We start from the raw sequence: 17,928 nt of genomic DNA on the forward strand, positions 1-17,928 counted from the left end.
CGCCATGGATAATGGGAGTGTCTGCCAACTGGTCCTTATGCTGTACGTAGCCTGAGTTGCTCCCTCTCTTCTTTTGGGCATTTCAAGATCTCTGACTACTAATTTGATTTTCCTTATCCTGCCTACCTAATTCTTATTTTTCTAATGAGGTTCCCCTCTTTTATAGGAGGACAATAATGAGGGGGAGGGGACATGTTTTCGCAATTCATAACGACCATAATCAAATCCCTCAGTGCTCTATGGGTAACTTCAGCAGATTTAAGTATAGTAGTAATGCAATCCTCACTTGCAATTTTTAAAATCAAACACCTGGGCTTCTGATGACTTTAAAGAATGTTATCCTTGTGTATTCTTTGCCTTCTTATGTTGTCCCTCGTCCGGTTTAAGTCATTAGCTGTTAAAATAAAATGTCCCTGCTTCTGGAAAGTCCTCGGAAAGTTTGCAATTACCATAATTACTCTGAGTTGAGTGATTCCCGGCGATGCCCACATACACCCATTTGGGGTTTTTTCACTTAGAGGCAAAAAAAGTTAATTCTGACGTCTGGGAGTACCACATTCATTTTATTGTAGAGTTGTGTAGCCACTGCTTTCAGTGTGAGATAAAATTATCTTTGATATCAGATGTAAACTTTTTGTCCCATCAGTTCCTTCCTTTATATGCCCTCTCCAGCTCTTCTTTATATATGCTCCCCCTTCTGCTCACCCCATAGAATACTAGCAACCTTGCCCTTTCTTTGTTCTGACACTGCTTGCCATCTGAAGTAATTAATATTTTTCAAATCTTCCAGTAGCAGTGCAAAATAAATTGAGATTTTCTATATTATCATACCGGAGGTAGTGAGTTCATATTATCATTTTTTGGTTCTGTTTTGAACATTTTAAGTAACCTGCATTTATTGACTTCACCTTCTAAGCCTGCTTGAGATCATTTCCTTTTCCGGTTTCTCTTGCATTCCATGCTCGATTTTATATTGGCGTCCTTATTTAAGTACCTCCTCCTGCTTGTGCCAGTGACTTGTTTTTTGAAGATCTTGAGTGATTTTTTGGATTTCTTTAAAGTGATCTTTGTCTGGGGCTCTTTAATTTTAGTTACTAAGGGTGATATTTAATAGAACCATCCTGTTCACCAGTTTCTTTTTTATGTCTGCATTATCCTTTTGCCACTGTTCTCCTGGCTATCTGTTCCTTCTTTCTATGTTTGCTGCCTTTCTCTCAGTTCTGAGTCGAAGTCTGGTGCTCAAAAGTAATTCCAACCACCTGCAGGCTCGGCACAAATTAAGAAGTGTCACTTCCTCTGAATGGACAAGTGCTGCTGAGACCACCCTAAATCTGTGTTGGCTTGGGATTTTCTTGATCCTGCTGTGCTGCACTTGACACAGATTAAATATCCGAACTGGCAGGAAGCGTGGGTGAAGTTATTTCCAGTATTAGAGACTCCAATACTGCAGAGGAATGTCCCTCCTTGCTGCATTAGCAGGTCTCACTGGGGAATTGATGGTTTCTTCCACTTCACAAACAGCCGTTCTACCATTGTCGCTAAGAGTTTTGCACCGGTGTTTGGAAATGTTTTTTTTTTAATACAAGTGGTGAATGCATCTCAGGCGAAGATTATCATCTGGTATAATATAGATAGACGAAGGATGGTTCCTGTGGCCTGAAAGAATTGCACGTATTGTCAAGCTACAAGTGGTGGTCAATAAGACAATATCGTGACCATAAGAGCAACCTGATGGCTCCTTGTGAGCTTGGGTATGATCAATAACCGCAAAAGTTGTAATTTAAGAAGTGAGAAGAAAACCAGACCGGAAAATCCTGAAACAATAAGTTGAAGAGAGGTGTACATAGGAAAATAAATAGGTTTACATTTGTTACACTAATTCAGAACAAATCACACTGCAAAATCAGTAGGTACAGTGATGTAGGTTTGGGGTTACATTTTCCTGTGGAGAAGGAGAGCTTTAGGGACCGTGAGAAATATGGCTTCAGAGCAGCTATGCTTGCGGTACAGTGAGAGCTCCTTGAAACCTGCTGTCACTTAACTTGACAATATCTAAAGGTCTGTCCATCTGACCCAACTTAATAACATCTGCCAAAAGAGACAGATATTGGATTCCCTTTGTTTAGAACTATTCTTGTTAATAGTCTTTAAATTATTCTTGTGTATATTGTCAATTTAGCCCTACACAGAGGCACAAACCCTTCCTAATGCCATTGTATAACTGCTCAACTCCTATTCCTTGCACTTAAATCGCTAAAGTCTTATTTTGTTTCTTTCCCACACTGCTCAGTTCAAATCATTGTCTTATTTCAAACTGTTTTAGATGTTACGTTCCTTCCAAAGTAATATTTCCCCATCTCGGACACTCCATTGATAATCATAAACTCATGCACAAGCTTCCTGAGCAGACTTTATAAAATATACAAAGGTCTTGAAAAATCATACAAATGTTACCAGACCTGCAGGTCCAGTGACTTGAATAATCTACTCAACCTAACTGTAATGCTCTTGATCCGTAAACCGGTCTCAAATTTTGTGATCCTAGGCAAATGTTTTATTACACCAAGCCCTCTTTTTTTTTTCTTCATTATGACATATGAGAGCAACTACAAACATCTGAGTTCTGTATGCCTTATATACAAAAGGAGATTTTATTTGATTTAATATAATAACTTTTGTTTTATATATATATATATATATATATATATATATATATATATATATATATATATATATAAATCTAGCCCACATATAGGGCACGCATGATCTCTGACTTGCCTCTTAATTCACTAATTCCGTTGTCATCAGGGCAGGCGGGCATGATTTGATTGCGTCATTTACAGACAGCTCATTTTTCATTAAAATGGCTACAAATTATACCACTGACATGCAGTTTTACTGATAAAACTATATGGGTGCAAACGATGTGTTGTAGTCAAGTTTCACCAAATAACTATGATTTGCACATCACTGATGAAAGTGTTCTGATTTGTTTTGATACTATTAGACATTTGTTTCCATCACAGTTCAGAAGTACAAAAAATGTGCTTTCCTAACTACTGATATATTTTGAAATATTTGTACAGTTCGTTTATAAGCTACTTAAAAGTTGAATATTAGAAAACAACTTGACATCCTACAGTCTTTCATTACATACTTCTTGTACCCCAGCACTCTTTTCAGACATTTCAGTTTACAAAATCTTCTAGCCTCGTAGTCAGAGCAAGAAAAGTACACACCAGTCTCCAGGATAAAATAAACAGTGATTTGTAGGAACATAAGCTGACCTTTGACCTCTGTCTTTGAATGTACAGCAAATGTGACAAGATAAAAAAATAAATAATGACATATTTATCGCTGATACACATTTACATTCTGAAGAAACAAAACGCCTCTTTGCCAGGCGAAGCTCCTTTGCCGTAAAAATAGCTGGCTCTGATAAAAACCGACTTGCCACAGTGAGGGAGCGGATAGGCTTTTTGAGGCCTGATACAAATGTACGCTTTCCTTTTTGGAAAAGTCATGTTGTACAAACTACTTTTAACAGACTAATTCGGGCTTTATTGGCCAATCTTCAAACATGTTCTTTTAAAAACAAGCCAATTTCAGTTGCCAAAAAGAAACTAAACGAATAAAAATAACCCTCCGCCATCAGAAGATATTCACCAACTTTGTCGGACTCTTCTCTGGCTAAAGTATCTTCAGTTGATTAAAATTAACATCTTTCATTAAGACACAGTCAGGGGAGCAGCTGAGGTGAATATTTCTATGCCTGTACCACTAGCTAATACTTTGGTTACTTTTTAACCACTGCACTAGAGCTCTGCATCGTGTCCTATGTTGCCTTTAGTCCCAGGGCTTCTGTACATGGGTAGTGCCATGAACTGGTAATAAGATGATCCTCATGGCTCCGTCTGAAGCCTGAGGGCACACATTCTCTTCTGATGCCATGAAAAAGAAGTGCACAGGATGAAATCCGAACTGGAGACGTTGAAAGACTTTAGAAAAAAGAAAAGGATTACAGTTAGCATCATTTCAGAGAGCAGACCTGTTGATATTCCCAAAAAAGAGTTGGAGACAATTCCAGCCACCATGCCAGTGAACAAGAAAAGGAGGTCAGCAACCTTCTGTGACTTTAGGGAATACTACTGAAGAAAACTTGTGACTCTCTACTTCCCTCTCCTCAATCTGTCTCTCCAGTAGCTGGAAGAAGCTACCATGAAACGACTGCGAGATTGGGGAAAAATTGCATCAGACAGATGAGTACTGAATGATGTGCAAAACTGTACAGTCTCTGATTCAATGCCCTTCCACCTGCAAACTCTCTGGGGGAAATAATAAAATCCTTTTTACCAAAAGCAACTCAGCAGAAGATTAACATCTTGGTACAAAAACAAGTGGTGGAGAAGGTCCACAATATTAAAAAAAGAAAGGGAGTTGTTTTTATTACTGTGTTAAATGAGCCAACAAATGGATAAAGAAAGAAAAATCTGGATGCCAACCCTTCACCAGATCAGTGCTTATCTCCATCTCGTAGAAATTAGTTGTGCTGTAGATTTTCAGGGTGCCCGATCCGAAATTCCGGACAAAAACAATTTTCTTTTTTCCTTTTGACTTTTGGAAACAATTGTTTACTGGAATGTATCCATTTGTGATTAGCTGTAATGGCGATGTTAGTTGCATTAAATTAGCATGAGTGATAGTAGAACAACAATACAATATATATTTTAGTTAGTAACATTTCTTGTGCTCTTTAGAGACGTTGTTCTTAAGTGGTTAGAAGATAAACCTTTCTTCAGTCATTCTGTATGCGAAGAAGGTCTTTGAGACTGCCAGTGACAAAGGATATTTACCCTGGCAACAATCTCTGCCAGGCTCATATCAGTTATTTCGAGTGGCAGGATGTATTCGAGGTCTCCAGTGTATCGTGCAATAATGTGTGCTTGGCCGATGGTTGAAAGGGTTTTGGACCACATGGTTTTAAGGTATGCCACACGATGGAAAGTAAAAATCAGCCCAATAATTTAGAAAAAAATTGCTTATCATCTCCAGCATTACGGGATCTCAACTCGGTGCAGCCTTATTTAATTTAACTGGGATACAATACCAATTGTGTAAGGTGTATTTAAGTTGTGATTTGTGTATGCCGTAAATGTGTTACAACCGAGTCATCATCAGTTTATTCTATGGCAAGTTTAAATCGCCAAAGGTGTCTTGAGCATTATGGGGCAGAAGAATAATTCTGGTATGATAGCATTTAAAAGCCATGCAATTACACGTTTGTGTGTTCACCAGGGATAAGTATGGCTGAGTCATTTGTCAACATTCTATCCTGCATTTCAAACAATTCCTAAGTTGCTGAGAGCACCAGCATTGGTCTTCCTCCAAGTCAAATTTGAGGGTCAGGTCCTCAGATATACGAACCTCTTCCTTGCACAGTAATTGATGTATTGAAGTAGCTCCTTAATAGCCCATGTTTCCGAATATACCCATCAATTTCCAGTCTGTATAACTGCATCATGTCACAGAGAGGTTATTAGGTATATCAGTGAGCTCAGGGAGTTCATCTCTATAGTGTTGTGTTTGTGAATGCCAATCCTTTAATAGGTAAGGAGTCATAGGATCTAATGTCCGCAGTGGGGGCATAGTCACATAAATGAAGTCAAAGCCATATTGTTCAGGTTCAGGGTCGTGTTTTTGTATAGTGCGTGGTTATCTACACGGGCCTCTCAGCGCTGAGATAGACACACCTGCTGGTCCCTTGAATCGATTAAAGGAAACTAACACGACTAATATTTGAAAATATATGTCTTCAGGGGCTCCTGGAGGAGGTTTCTGGTTGGTCCAATCTAAGGTTGGTGGGGAGGCTATTCCATAACATGGGGACCAGATATGCAAAGTAACGCCCTCCAAAGCTCGCTTTTCTAACCTCTTGCACTGTCAGCAACTTTACGTTTCCAGATCGTAAAGGTCTCCTAGGAATGTGGGGGGGGGGGGAGTTGCTGACTAAGGGAGGAACCTTAACCTTGTATTACCTGATGGGCCATGCACAAAGCTTTAGGTATAGGTAAAGGGGACTTCTTACAGAAGTAATGGAATGTGTCTTTTTTTCTGCTTCCCTTAAGGCTGCATACAGAAATCTGGTCAGTAGAGGCTAATGTGTGATGTGAAATTCCCTTGGAAAGTAATCTTCTCCTTCAGATTTGTTGTCACGGAGATCTGTAATCACTTCTTTCAGCTCCTCGTTTGAAATTTTCCTTATCCAAATGTCTTATCCTTTATCTAGCAGACTTGGGAATAGGAAATCGGTCCGAGAAGGGTATTTTAGACATTATGGATTTAGCGTTGTCTGCGCGATGTGATGTAGCCATTGTAGAAGTGTCACAGAAAGTGCCACTGTGTCAGTTGACTGTCTGTGTATATAAGGAATACAGGCAAGATCAGTAACAGTTGTGATTATTTCTGTTTCAAATGGGCAGCGAGCAGCTGGGTCATGATATCAGTACAGATAGCACGTATTCCATAAGTAAATCATCAGTCTCTTCATTCTCGTAAAAACACGAAAGTGTATCTTATTTTTCAGATTTAAGAGCTTTTCATATTCATAGGCCAGGTTTTCTGACAGATTTGGCATGCGTGCAGTTCAACTGTGATGGCTGCATGCTTTGATATTCCCCCTTCTAGACTAACACAAGTGATGACTTTTGCAGTAACGGAGCAGTCTCTAGGAACATAATCAGTATGAATACAAAAGAAAGAAATGTGTGTTCTCTGCTTGTTGAGTGTCAGTATCCAAATATCTGCCAGGGCATGGTCTTGTAGGGTGTCATGGAGAACTGAACCTGTGCAAAACAACGTCCATCGCCAGTTTCCAGACAGCACCTATCAATGAAATCCCACTAACAGTCAGTTGTGAGAATGGCAAACGTGAGTGATTGGCAGCATATACTGAGACTGGAGTTGCAGTTTCTATAGAGATGTTTAATTTAAGGCCTTCTGGATGCTGCCATGTTTTAAAATCATATACATAGTGATTTTTAAGTAGGATTTCCAGTATGTATTTCTTTGAGGGTTGGTGAGACAGGTGGCATTGTATCGAGTAAGGTGCAGGTGATTACGTCTGAGGACCCTTCCCACCTGGTCTGTGTTTTATATTAAATAGCATGTTGAGGCACTGCGCTTGCCTCGCGCTGCCGCCTTGTGCTATCGTGTAGTGGAATTCTGCTGCAACAGAATTACAAATGTTTGAAAAAGGCGATTGTTCTTGTTAGGACAGTTGAGGACATTGGCCAGCAAGGGACGGTTCGCTCTCTGTGAAGTCGCTCATTAAAAACACTTACCCTCCACCTCAAAGTGTGGACAGTGTTCTGCTTTACAACAGTCTGATTTTAGTTTATAAGTTTCTACTGTTGAGAGATGAGTCTTTTGGTGTAGGGCAATATCAGCGTGTTTCATGTGAAACTAATAGAGGATTTTTTTGTCTCCTAACGTAGTGTGATAGACCTTTACCATTCAAGGATGCAATTGACAAAGGACAGTCTCAAGTTGGGAGCTGTATTTCTGTATAATGCCTCAATCATTGCACATAATGGGTGTTAAAGATGTCCGGCGACCGATGAGACCAATAGTTATTAGTAACAAGGGAATTGTAGGAGCACGGGACTACATTATAACACGCAAGGTGGGCTTTAAGTGAGGGATGGATATGCAGGAAATAATAGACATCCTCTGTCTCATGTACCTAGTACAGAAAGGTGGCAGGTCATGCTGGAGAATGGTCACCCCATGGTACTAGGGATAAGGTAAGTCTGATGCATATTCGAGAGGACTGTCAAAGTGTGGCTTAGTCACAACAAACAGTGGGCAGAGTTAAGCGTGAAGCTGTCCGAGACTTTGAAAATCAAGTAAGTAAAGTAATTTTTATGACCTTGTTAACGCGTCGCTTTATGATAATTTATTACACATTAGGACTCGTTTTAGGCCAATGAATCCTTTGACCCAGTTGATAGACACCTTAGGACGAGATAATTAATCAATACGTCAATCAAAACGTAAATAATGTCATCAATATTTATTATCACAATGCATTTCACTTTAGTCAAAGTCATTAATCAACTCAAGAAACTACCATGACCTTGCAATCATGAATAACCACACCAGTTTAGTAGAATTTTATGATGTTTATTCCCTAATTTATTACAATTCTAAAAGCATGTGTGTTAAACTCAAAACCAAAACACTCAATAACATTGTCATAATTTGGCAACTCGAATAAGACTTAAACACCGCGAGGAACGCAATTATTAGAACACAACACAATGTCAACATGAGTCAATTTTAACATTGTGTCATCGACGCGTCAGTTCAACAAAACATAGATTTGGTCATTTGTCTATTTGTGTCGGTGTAGTGAACCCCTGTCCTAACCTCTGATTAGCATTAACATGTTGGACTTCATGCAAAACAATTTAGAACACCAATTTGGAAAACATCTAAACTATGGTCCCTGTCAAAAGTAAGCAGTTGTTACCTAGAAAGGAAAAGCAAACAGACAAATCACATTTTCATTGTCATAGTCACTCTCCAAGGTTTAGGTCAGCACTCAGGTTCAGTCTTCGTCTTCAGGACATCAGTTGATTTGCCATCAGTCAGAATTCAGCTCCGGGACAAAAAAGGGGGCACTTCCCTCATAAGGAGGTAAAGTGTAAAATGGGCAATCTAAGAAAAGAATGGTTTGAGTTAATCCAAAGTACGTCACCAAACAGAGTGACAAAGTTTCTGGATAAAAATCAATAGCATTCGCTAACCCACCTAAATGGCTCCCCGTGTCATGGGTTTTTATCTCTTTTCCGTTGTACATTCCCCTAAAATTTTGTTGGTCCATGGTTATACCCCTCTATCTTTACCCAGTTAGAAAACAGATTATGTCATTAATCTTTCACCCCATATTAGTTTACAGACATTTTATTGGTCCATATGATTGACCTCTTCAGAGGTAGCACGTCCGGTATGATTTCGTCCTTCTGTAATTCTTTGCACATCTTTTGGTCAGTAGCTCCATTGTCTTCACTGGTTTGAACGACCACGTTAATCTACACTGTTGCATTTTGACCAACATTTTCTACAAGCAATGTGAATTTCATGAGAATGGATCTACTATGGTTACATTCAGCTTCTAGTTTGAAGAAAAACAAGAGGTCATGTCCTTTTGTGAGTCAGCACACTGCAAGTTAGAAAAAATAAATTTTAATATGAGAGCTAGGCAGCTAAGCTTTGGCTCATGCTAACTTAAGGCCTACAAGGTTTATTAGCACAATTTCAATAACGTAATCATTAGTAATTAGTATAAAACTTGTTCAATTTCAATAATTCATAAACATTAGTCATTTTATTAGTCCATGTACACATTGGTGGCCACTCCCCGTGGTCACATTTCAAGTGCATGTTTAAGCAAAAATTCATTACTACAGTTTCTATGCAGCATTATCACACCTTAATTCATAAACATTTTCATGTTAATATAGATTGTATAAGCTACGCTCTCTCAACCTGATTGATTGTTGCTGCTTTACGCAGTAGGCTGCACTTCAGCTTGGGCTCCACATTAGTGAGGTGCTAAGCAGTAATGTTATTGTCACAGAAATCTTGAGACCCAGGAGAGTAGGGCGCGCCTACATGCAGGCCAAGGGCCCTTGTCTGAAGTGAAGATAGGGCTTTTATTTAGGGGGATTGTCAGTAGGATTCTCAAGTTAGAAGGACGTAGCACTCCTTGTTCTTACTATCGCCGACCTGCCAGTTTCACCAGCAATACTGGAAGTTTAGAAGTTACTGAAGGTGCCTGGTTTCACATCAGAGGCAGCCATGGCTGTCTGTTCAGCAGCCTATTCAGTCCTTTCATGGCAATAGCAGGGTATGTGATCACCTGTACGGTCAGTCCTCTTCCTGCACCTCTGCCATATTGCTGTAAATCCCCTTTGGGAATCATCTGCAGTCAGCAAGGGGGCAGGATACGGTTTTACCTGCCCAGCTGGCAAGCATACCTTGAACCAGTGTATTCTGCACGTTGGCCATCATAGTTACACCTTCGTTTTGTGGCAACCCCTCCAGTTCCTCCTATTCTTACTCATACCTCAGAAGAATGTGCATCTGTCCTTGTTAAAGAGATTGTCATTACTAGTCAAAGGACAGTACAGCAAAGACTCAAAGAAGGAGCGGGCAAATGGTGCTGCACTTGTTACTACGTGGTGCGCAAGAAAGACTTTTACAAAATGTCTGTGAGTTTCTCTTACCACTTTTATTAACTCTTCATTTTATCAGTTTAGTGACTGACGTCTTCCGGCTGTTTTCTTTTTAGGTCTTACCTAAAGATAACTTTAGCTGTCTTGCCAGCCTTATGTTTTCCAAAACATATCGTACAAAAAATACACATGAAGGGGCTCCCAATCCACACTGCTTCACAATTAGTCTGTTGACATTTCACTCAAATTATATTCCCTCCCACCCCAGCCGAAGGTATAGATCAACAGTCCAGCCCACTCCAGTCATTGGATGTCTTTACTTTGAGTGACTGCATTTTTTCCTTGCACATATTCCTTTAAATAGTTCCCCAAACCAGAAATGTAGGCACTTACACTTCCCAATGACTGATAGTCCCTCTGTTTAGGAGGGTTACATCAACTATTTTAATAATTCTCAAGACATTTACTGTAGATTACAGCGTTCATTCAGTAAACCATCCCTGTTTTAGGATTTCGTCGACAGTTCATAACAGAGCCGAAAGAACCTGTAATCTCTGCGATCATCTAATATGTGCTTCGCTCCAACACAACTCAACAGGCAATTTCCAGATCAGAAAGATGTGTAAAAATAATAGAGCATTTCACACCAGTAATATTCTCTGTGGTGGGATACCTTATGCCCCTCATATTCCATGCCCCTTCACGGTGTGAACGTGTTAGTTTAGGGACCCACTGAAGGTGGTGCGGATTTATTTAGACCCCGGAGCTAGTCTCATGATAAGGGGCAGCCGCGCAGGAGACGCCGAAGCTGCGTTAGCAAGCGCTTTGTAAACGCCGTTATCGTCTGGTCGCTGGCTGTTTTTTTTTTGTTTTGTTTTTTTCTGCGCCTACGTAAGCGTTTCGTACATAATTTCTGGACTACCTCCCGTTCTTTATTCACCATCTTACTTTTATTTCGTTGAAAAGAGCTAATTTGGGCAAATGTGTTGAGTTGTAACGCAGCTCAGTCGGTTGCGCCCCGGCTGCTGTTATATGTGGTTGTCTAGTAGGTTAAAGGTGTAATCTTGTCAATCCGGCTTTTCTTCCCTTTTTATCAAGATCATTTACAACTTTTACTGTAGTATAGCGTGTTCTCTATCGTTCGCTGGCTCCATTTATTTTTAAATATATCATTGTGTGGCACTGTAAATAGGAGGCGCTCCTCATGTCCTGTTCAGCGGTGCTAGTTACAGCGATCCTAAGAGACCAAAGTCTGGCTTTGCCAGAATTGAAACCTGCAACATCTCGTCCTGTACGGTGAATATTGGCGGCACTGAGCGTTTTCACGAGCTAGATGCAACGAAGCGAGAGTTGAAGTTATCACACTCTCAGTTGTAAATGGAAATTTTCTCGTTTGTTTTCTGTTATGGCCAATTGCTTGTCGTTATTATTATTTATTACCATATGATTGACGTTTGTGGTCTTCTCTGGCAGAGTATATAGTGCCTGTGGGTGAGCTGTACACATTCAGGGGTTGCGGGAGTGAAGCGTTTTTATTTTTATTTTCTGAGTTGTAATAAACAGGGGAATTTTTAGAAAGGATCAAAACAAGAAGAGCAGGCAGGAAAATTGGCGTGGCGTGGTGATGTGGCTTCCTTTTCCAATGCACCCTTTGTCTGGTGGTGTTGCCACCCCCCCAGCAGCGTAGTCTCCAGTCTGGAGTACCCAGACAGAGGCACAAAGAGGTGTGAACTGTATGCACTTGACTATGAACAGCCTAAAAGACCCTGATCATGAAAGAGAAAACAAGCATTGGCAAAGCCAATAGGTTTTGCCTATGCAAAATCTGTTGGCTTTGTCAATGTTTTTTTACATGTTGTATAGCAGCACTAACTGCTGTGCAATATGGCTTAAAGAAAAAAAATAAAAACCCTATGACGTGGCCAGCACTGACCCCATTATATATATCGCTTTCTTTTTTACTTTAAACCATATGTGTAAAAATGACAAAATAAAGAACACTATACCCATAATTTGCCTTTTTTGCTGCATAATTTAGTGAACCGGCCAGCATACTTTGAGTATACTTTGGTCACAAGGGTCCCTGAACAAAGACACTTAAGTAAGGTGCAGCACTCTGGTCTTATGAGAGAGTCACTCCTCTCATCTGCTTTGTAAACAACTGCAGCAATGCAAACAGTAATGCTGAAGTGACAGATTTGTAATACATATTCTGCAAGAATTGCTTTGCAGCATCTAAACGAAAAGCTCCACAGCGAGAAAGTAAAATGAAAACTGTGCGGGATTTGCTGACCAGGAGATACTCTTGTTTGCTTGTAAATAAAATTGACTAATTATACAACTGTTAATAATAATCCTTAAGCCTAGAAGGTTCTAGAGTACTAATAAATAAAGAAAGTCTGATATCCTGCATTATTTCTAAGAAGACACGAACGGGCACTTACAATGAATGCATTGGTGTAATGGTTATCATTCTGCCAATTTGAGAAGTAGATGAGAGAGACCAGGAGTGATTAATGGGTAAATAAATGCACCATGACTGTGGCTGTCGGGTTAGTTTAAAAAAAAAACATTTTTAGAGGAAAAAAAAGAGGTCGCTAGGTCTGCCAGAATGGGGACTTGTAACATTCTGCTGAAGAATAAATATATGCAATAATCTTATTAAAGTGGTGTCTGGTGGCACAATGAGTTTGGGTGAATTGAATTACTTGGTGTTCACTTGATTATTGTATACAAACCATTGTTTTAATAACAAATCACTAAGATATTTGGTGGGGCTCTGATCTTCCGAGGTTACATCCGTTGGCTGTACAAGATGGCGTACATGAGTATCAATGGATTATATGAAGAGAGGGACACTTAAAAGCAGTGATGGCGATTTAAAGCCAGTTATATCAAAGAGATAATTTATCTTACCGCCTCTGGTTATAGCCACAGCTTTGAGATTTTGCCAGACCTCCAGAGAGTCTGGGTTGAGCTGTGCTGCAATTCCGGACAAGGAACCTCTAGAGTAGAACAGCAAAACACAGAGGAGTAGGAGGGAGGGGAAAGAAGGATGTGACACTGCAGTCAGAGCAGCCGACTTCGGAACAAAGGGTTCGCGCTTCACCATCCTGTGATTCTGGGCAGTGTCACTTAATCTCCTGGCTTTAAAAAAAAAACAAGCATGCTTGAAATGTGTGTTCCTACTAGGAGATAAAATAAAAGACGGTGGATACAAAAAAATGCAGCCCACGAGCGCACTGGCAATGGGTGCTGCCAGACGATGTAAATGGACGCTCTAAATGCGTGCAGCAAAGGGACCACGAGTAAAGGTAAACAAACGCTGGGCAGCCTTAATGTAATAAAAGAAGTTACACTCACCAAAGCGGATAAGAATACGTACTTGGGAACTGCCATACTGATAAGAGAAACACACCAGGAAAAAAAAAACTGGAAATAAAATGTTCCAGCCATGAGAGAGCTTAAAAAGATAGCGAATGGTTGTAGGCGGTTTTATTTTTGAGTCCCCATTAACATAGTGTAGGGACCCAGAGTTGATGTAGACAGAGCACATTGTGGTCAGTGTTTTGAAGGTGGTTCCATTGTCCTAGGACCACCACAGGCTGAGTTATGAGCATAAACGTTTTGTAAATGTAATGCCTTGCATACCATTATGGGGCAGGTTTCTGTCCCTCGAATATTTTAGTAGGTTGCTATGACTGTAATGCTTAGAACAGCTCCTAGAGGACACCGCAATGAAAATAGCATTTGTTAGAAGCATGGTCATGTAACTATATAGTTGACCCCTGAAGGGCGTAACCACACACAAAGAAAATGGCATTAAATAATGCAATGCAACCATATATTTAGCTCCTAGTGGACGTAGTGCATTATAAATTTACAGGAGTAGCAGGTCTATAGCAATGATATTACAAACAAGGCCCTTAAAACACCACCTATTCCCAGCTGTAAAACAAAAATTCCAGCCATAAATGCACTTAAAAGACACTGAGTGTTGGGAGGGGTTATTATTTTGGGATCCCCACAAACCTAGTGTGGGGAACCAGCGATGAGCATGTCGCGCTGAACACATTGTAGGTGGTTGCATTGTCCTAGGACCACCACAGGCTGAGTTATAAGCAAAAATATATTGTGATAAGTAATGCTCTGCAAAGCATTATGAGGTGAATTTCTGGAGTGCAGTGAATATTGTAGTATCGGATCTCCCGTTGTGCCAGAAGAGATGCTTTCACTTTAAGGATTTCTGTTCTACATAAGGCATTTATTAATTTCAAGTTTTTTAAGGGGAGAGCCACAAGAAATGACTCTGATTAGGTAACTGTGAACAATGGGACCGGTGCTCCAATACCGCAGAGTTAGTTCAAGCTGTTGTGCCTGTTCGCTCTGTGAGAGCCATGGTGGCCATCCAGCACAAAGGGAAAAGACAAAAGAAAAAAAATAGTTCGTCCACGCTGAAGTATATTGGCAATCATTCAATAATCCATGTAACAGAGGCAGTCTGCAAGGCGTAAAAAACAGCCCCAAAGTGGTACAAAAGTAAATCATTTACCAATGACATCAAGTGATTTTTTAAAGGCAAACCTAGGAATGAATTAAAGTGATGGGCGTGAGATGGTTGTGTTTAAAAGCCCACAATACTTGGACTCTCAACCTAAAAAAGAACCCAGAGGCCTTCATCACTCTGCTTTGCTTATATGTATAATGCATATACTACAATAGTCACATACACAAACTCGCACAACAAACACTTACATGGGATTAAGTGACAAAATAGGGTATAAATCTGATTGCGCATTGGGGGAGACACTCTCAGCCAGCGCCAAATATTTAATTCTTATTGAGTGAGAAAACCTTCTATTTACAAAATAGCAAGGGAAGATCTTTAAATAAGACCTTCTCTTGTTCTGTGCCAACTCTCCTTGTGCAGCATACAGACCCTTTACCAAGGTTGTGATACTCCAGACTATGTTTAAAGGGGCTGTCCTAAGCTTGTGACACAACAGGCTAGGGTCTTTAGTGTTTAAATGATACATGCACTCATAATCACATGTTTAGGCTGTCTGCACTAGAAATGGAGCACTATGCATAACACTTCTTTCTACAGCTTACGTTCTCCGATTGCTTGCTGACTTAGAAAGCCTTCTCCTACTCTACTCTTGAAAATGCATGAAAAATTGACCTTGCTTTCTCCTCTCCTTTCTTTTTTCATTGGCCTTCTCCTTACCTTCTATCCTTTTCATACCTTCTATTTCTGAGTATAGCCTCCTCTATGTTCCATGCCTGTCTGCTTTAATTCTCTTATTCAAATTCTGATACCTCATTTCATTGACCAGTCTCTCCTCCTCTTTAAAACTCTATTCCTGTGATTTAACATTACCTAATCTCCAACAGCCTATCTCACCAACCACCCAACTTAACCCACATTGCCCCCACTAATGATCACACCTAACAGATATTATCATATCACAAAGTAACTGGAGTGAATGTATGCAATTTTGCTCGACTGAACGCAGTAACCAACAATATCTGCTATATGAACCACTTACCTTGGGTTTCGAAGTAGTGTGCTACTCGCAGTAAAGTGCTCCAACACCTCGTCAGGGGTAGTATGCGCTATATAAATCAAATTACAGTTACTACTCGTGTCCTAGATGGATGCTTTTCATTGCCTGTTCACTTTGCTCTGTTTCCTGTCTTCTCATTTTCTTCCTTCTTCCACATACTTTCAGTTGTATGCTTACAGCCCAGCATCTACTTTGTCCAATCTGATATGCCATCTGTTTTGTCAGCTTCCATCTAGAGTAGCTAGTGACTCTCTCCAAATTTGCTTAATGCGGGTACATGCACCTCATATCTAAGCTCCCATAAGATGTTCTGGAAACCATATATAACTGCTAAGGCATTTAAATATAAACCGAAATATATACATTTGTTATACATCTATCAGAAAAACTCTCCTTTTTTTACAAAATATTTGATGAAAGTAAAATAACTGATAAAGTTCTAACAATAACTACTGAAGGTCCAAAGAAAACTACTTACTCTAGACTGAATTTTCCTGGTTGTGCTCTCCTTATCTCCTCAGGGTCCCTTTGCGTGCTTCTTGATGTTGTCAGCTTCCATCTGCCTAACTCTTAGCGAGTTACCAGTAGTTGCTTCTGTACCTCATGCCTTTATTAAATAAAATCACAAGTATGTAATAATATTTTGTCCGCCTGGCTACATTTTCAATTAATCAGGTTTTATACACCTATAAAAGAGACGGTTAATTATTTTCTGGGGATTAGAAATGCTTTTAAAATGTGTCTGCTGTTCTTTACATAAAAATATGAAATATTGTCTAGTCCACTTGTAATACAATATTGTTTATTTATCAGGTACTTTTAGTATTTGCCAAAGAAGACAGCCAGAGCAATGGATTCTGCTGGGCGTGTGAAAAAGCAGGATTTAAATGTAATATTGCTAGGACTCCAGAATCTGCACTTCAGAGCTTCTTGGATAAGAATCATGAAATTATCATTATTGATCATCGACATTCAAGACAATTTGATGCAGAAGCTCTATGCAGGTAAATATTTTAATGATTCTAATAAGATGTCTTAACCAACTAATCCTGTTGTGGGGTATACTCCTATTCTTAGGTGAAGAAGACGAAAAAAGAATAGTATTGGGTTTGGCAATTGTAACATTTGTTACCTGAAGTACTGCAAATCCACAGATTTGTGACATAATGTGCTCTCTACAAATAAGTTACTATTCAAAATACTGTCGTAAATGTTCTGTTATATATTTATACAAAATTGTTTTTTGTGGAGTCTGATGCTTGAAGGTATATTTCGACAATTTAGAGGTACAATGCTAGTAAATTAGTCACCTCTTAACATTATTTAGGCCAGATCAGTTGTCCTCTGAATAATTTTGCAGAGCTATTAGAAACCAAATAAAAAGGATTTACTAGTGGCCGAACAAATCCATAGGCTGTCCTCCAGACTTTATAAAAACTGTGCTGAAAGCTTAAGGAGGATGTTCGTATTGCCTCCTTGTCGGTATGTGTGCACACACCAAGGATTCTGCATCTTTTTTTGCCACTTTCCTGCTAATTTATAAAGAGACCAGGTTGAGAAGAAGGATTTTTTTTTTTCATGTCAATTCCCTTTTCAGACTCTCCACCTCAGATCAGTCAGTTTTTCGCCACGTGCTGACCTTTCTTTTACTTTTTATTCAACACTGAATTAAGATCCACTTTTTTAACCTAAATCCTAAAAAAGTCACATTTGTTTTCCTGGATAGTATTTGTGGGAAAATTGTTTTGAAGTTTTCATCCCACCTATCCAAGAGCTTAATTAGTAAAAAAGCAAGTTCCAAGGCTCAAGGTATTTCTTAGCAAGAAGCTGCAAAGGTTGGGGCTACCCACTGCCCTTGTTAGCACTGCCAAATGGCACCTACCGCTGTAAATATGGCTTGGACCTAGCTCTTTTATATTTTGTTAAGAGTGTATTTTATACACTGTTGATGAACTGTCCTCAAAATATGCCACCATATGGAAAATTTCATAAGTAAGTGCTGGTGTTTACAAATAAGTGCCAGTTTTAAGCACCGGCAAACACTGACATTAATTAAGCCAAATAGTCAAAGGGCCACAAGCAGTCTTACATTCTAAAGAGAAAGTGGTTAAAGACCAGAAGAT

At 39.6% G+C, this 17,928-nt stretch overlaps 1 protein-coding gene across 3 annotated transcripts in view; it reads left to right on the top strand.

The window, feature by feature from the left end:
- The window catches only part of PDE8A (phosphodiesterase 8A), a 2,216,737-nt gene that overhangs the window by 713,409 nt on the left and 1,485,400 nt on the right, over positions 1–17,928 (top strand). For all 3 annotated transcript variants that reach the window (XM_069222557.1, XM_069222555.1, XM_069222556.1), the window contains exon 3: positions 16,619–16,809. In XM_069222557.1, coding sequence (XP_069078658.1) covers positions 16,619–16,809 — 191 coding nt within the window. The remainder of the gene's footprint in view (positions 1–16,618; positions 16,810–17,928) is intronic.

Source organism: Pleurodeles waltl, chromosome 3_1 (assembly GCF_031143425.1).
Source record: "Pleurodeles waltl isolate 20211129_DDA chromosome 3_1, aPleWal1.hap1.20221129, whole genome shotgun sequence".
Taxonomy (NCBI): Eukaryota; Metazoa; Chordata; class Amphibia; order Caudata; family Salamandridae; genus Pleurodeles; species Pleurodeles waltl.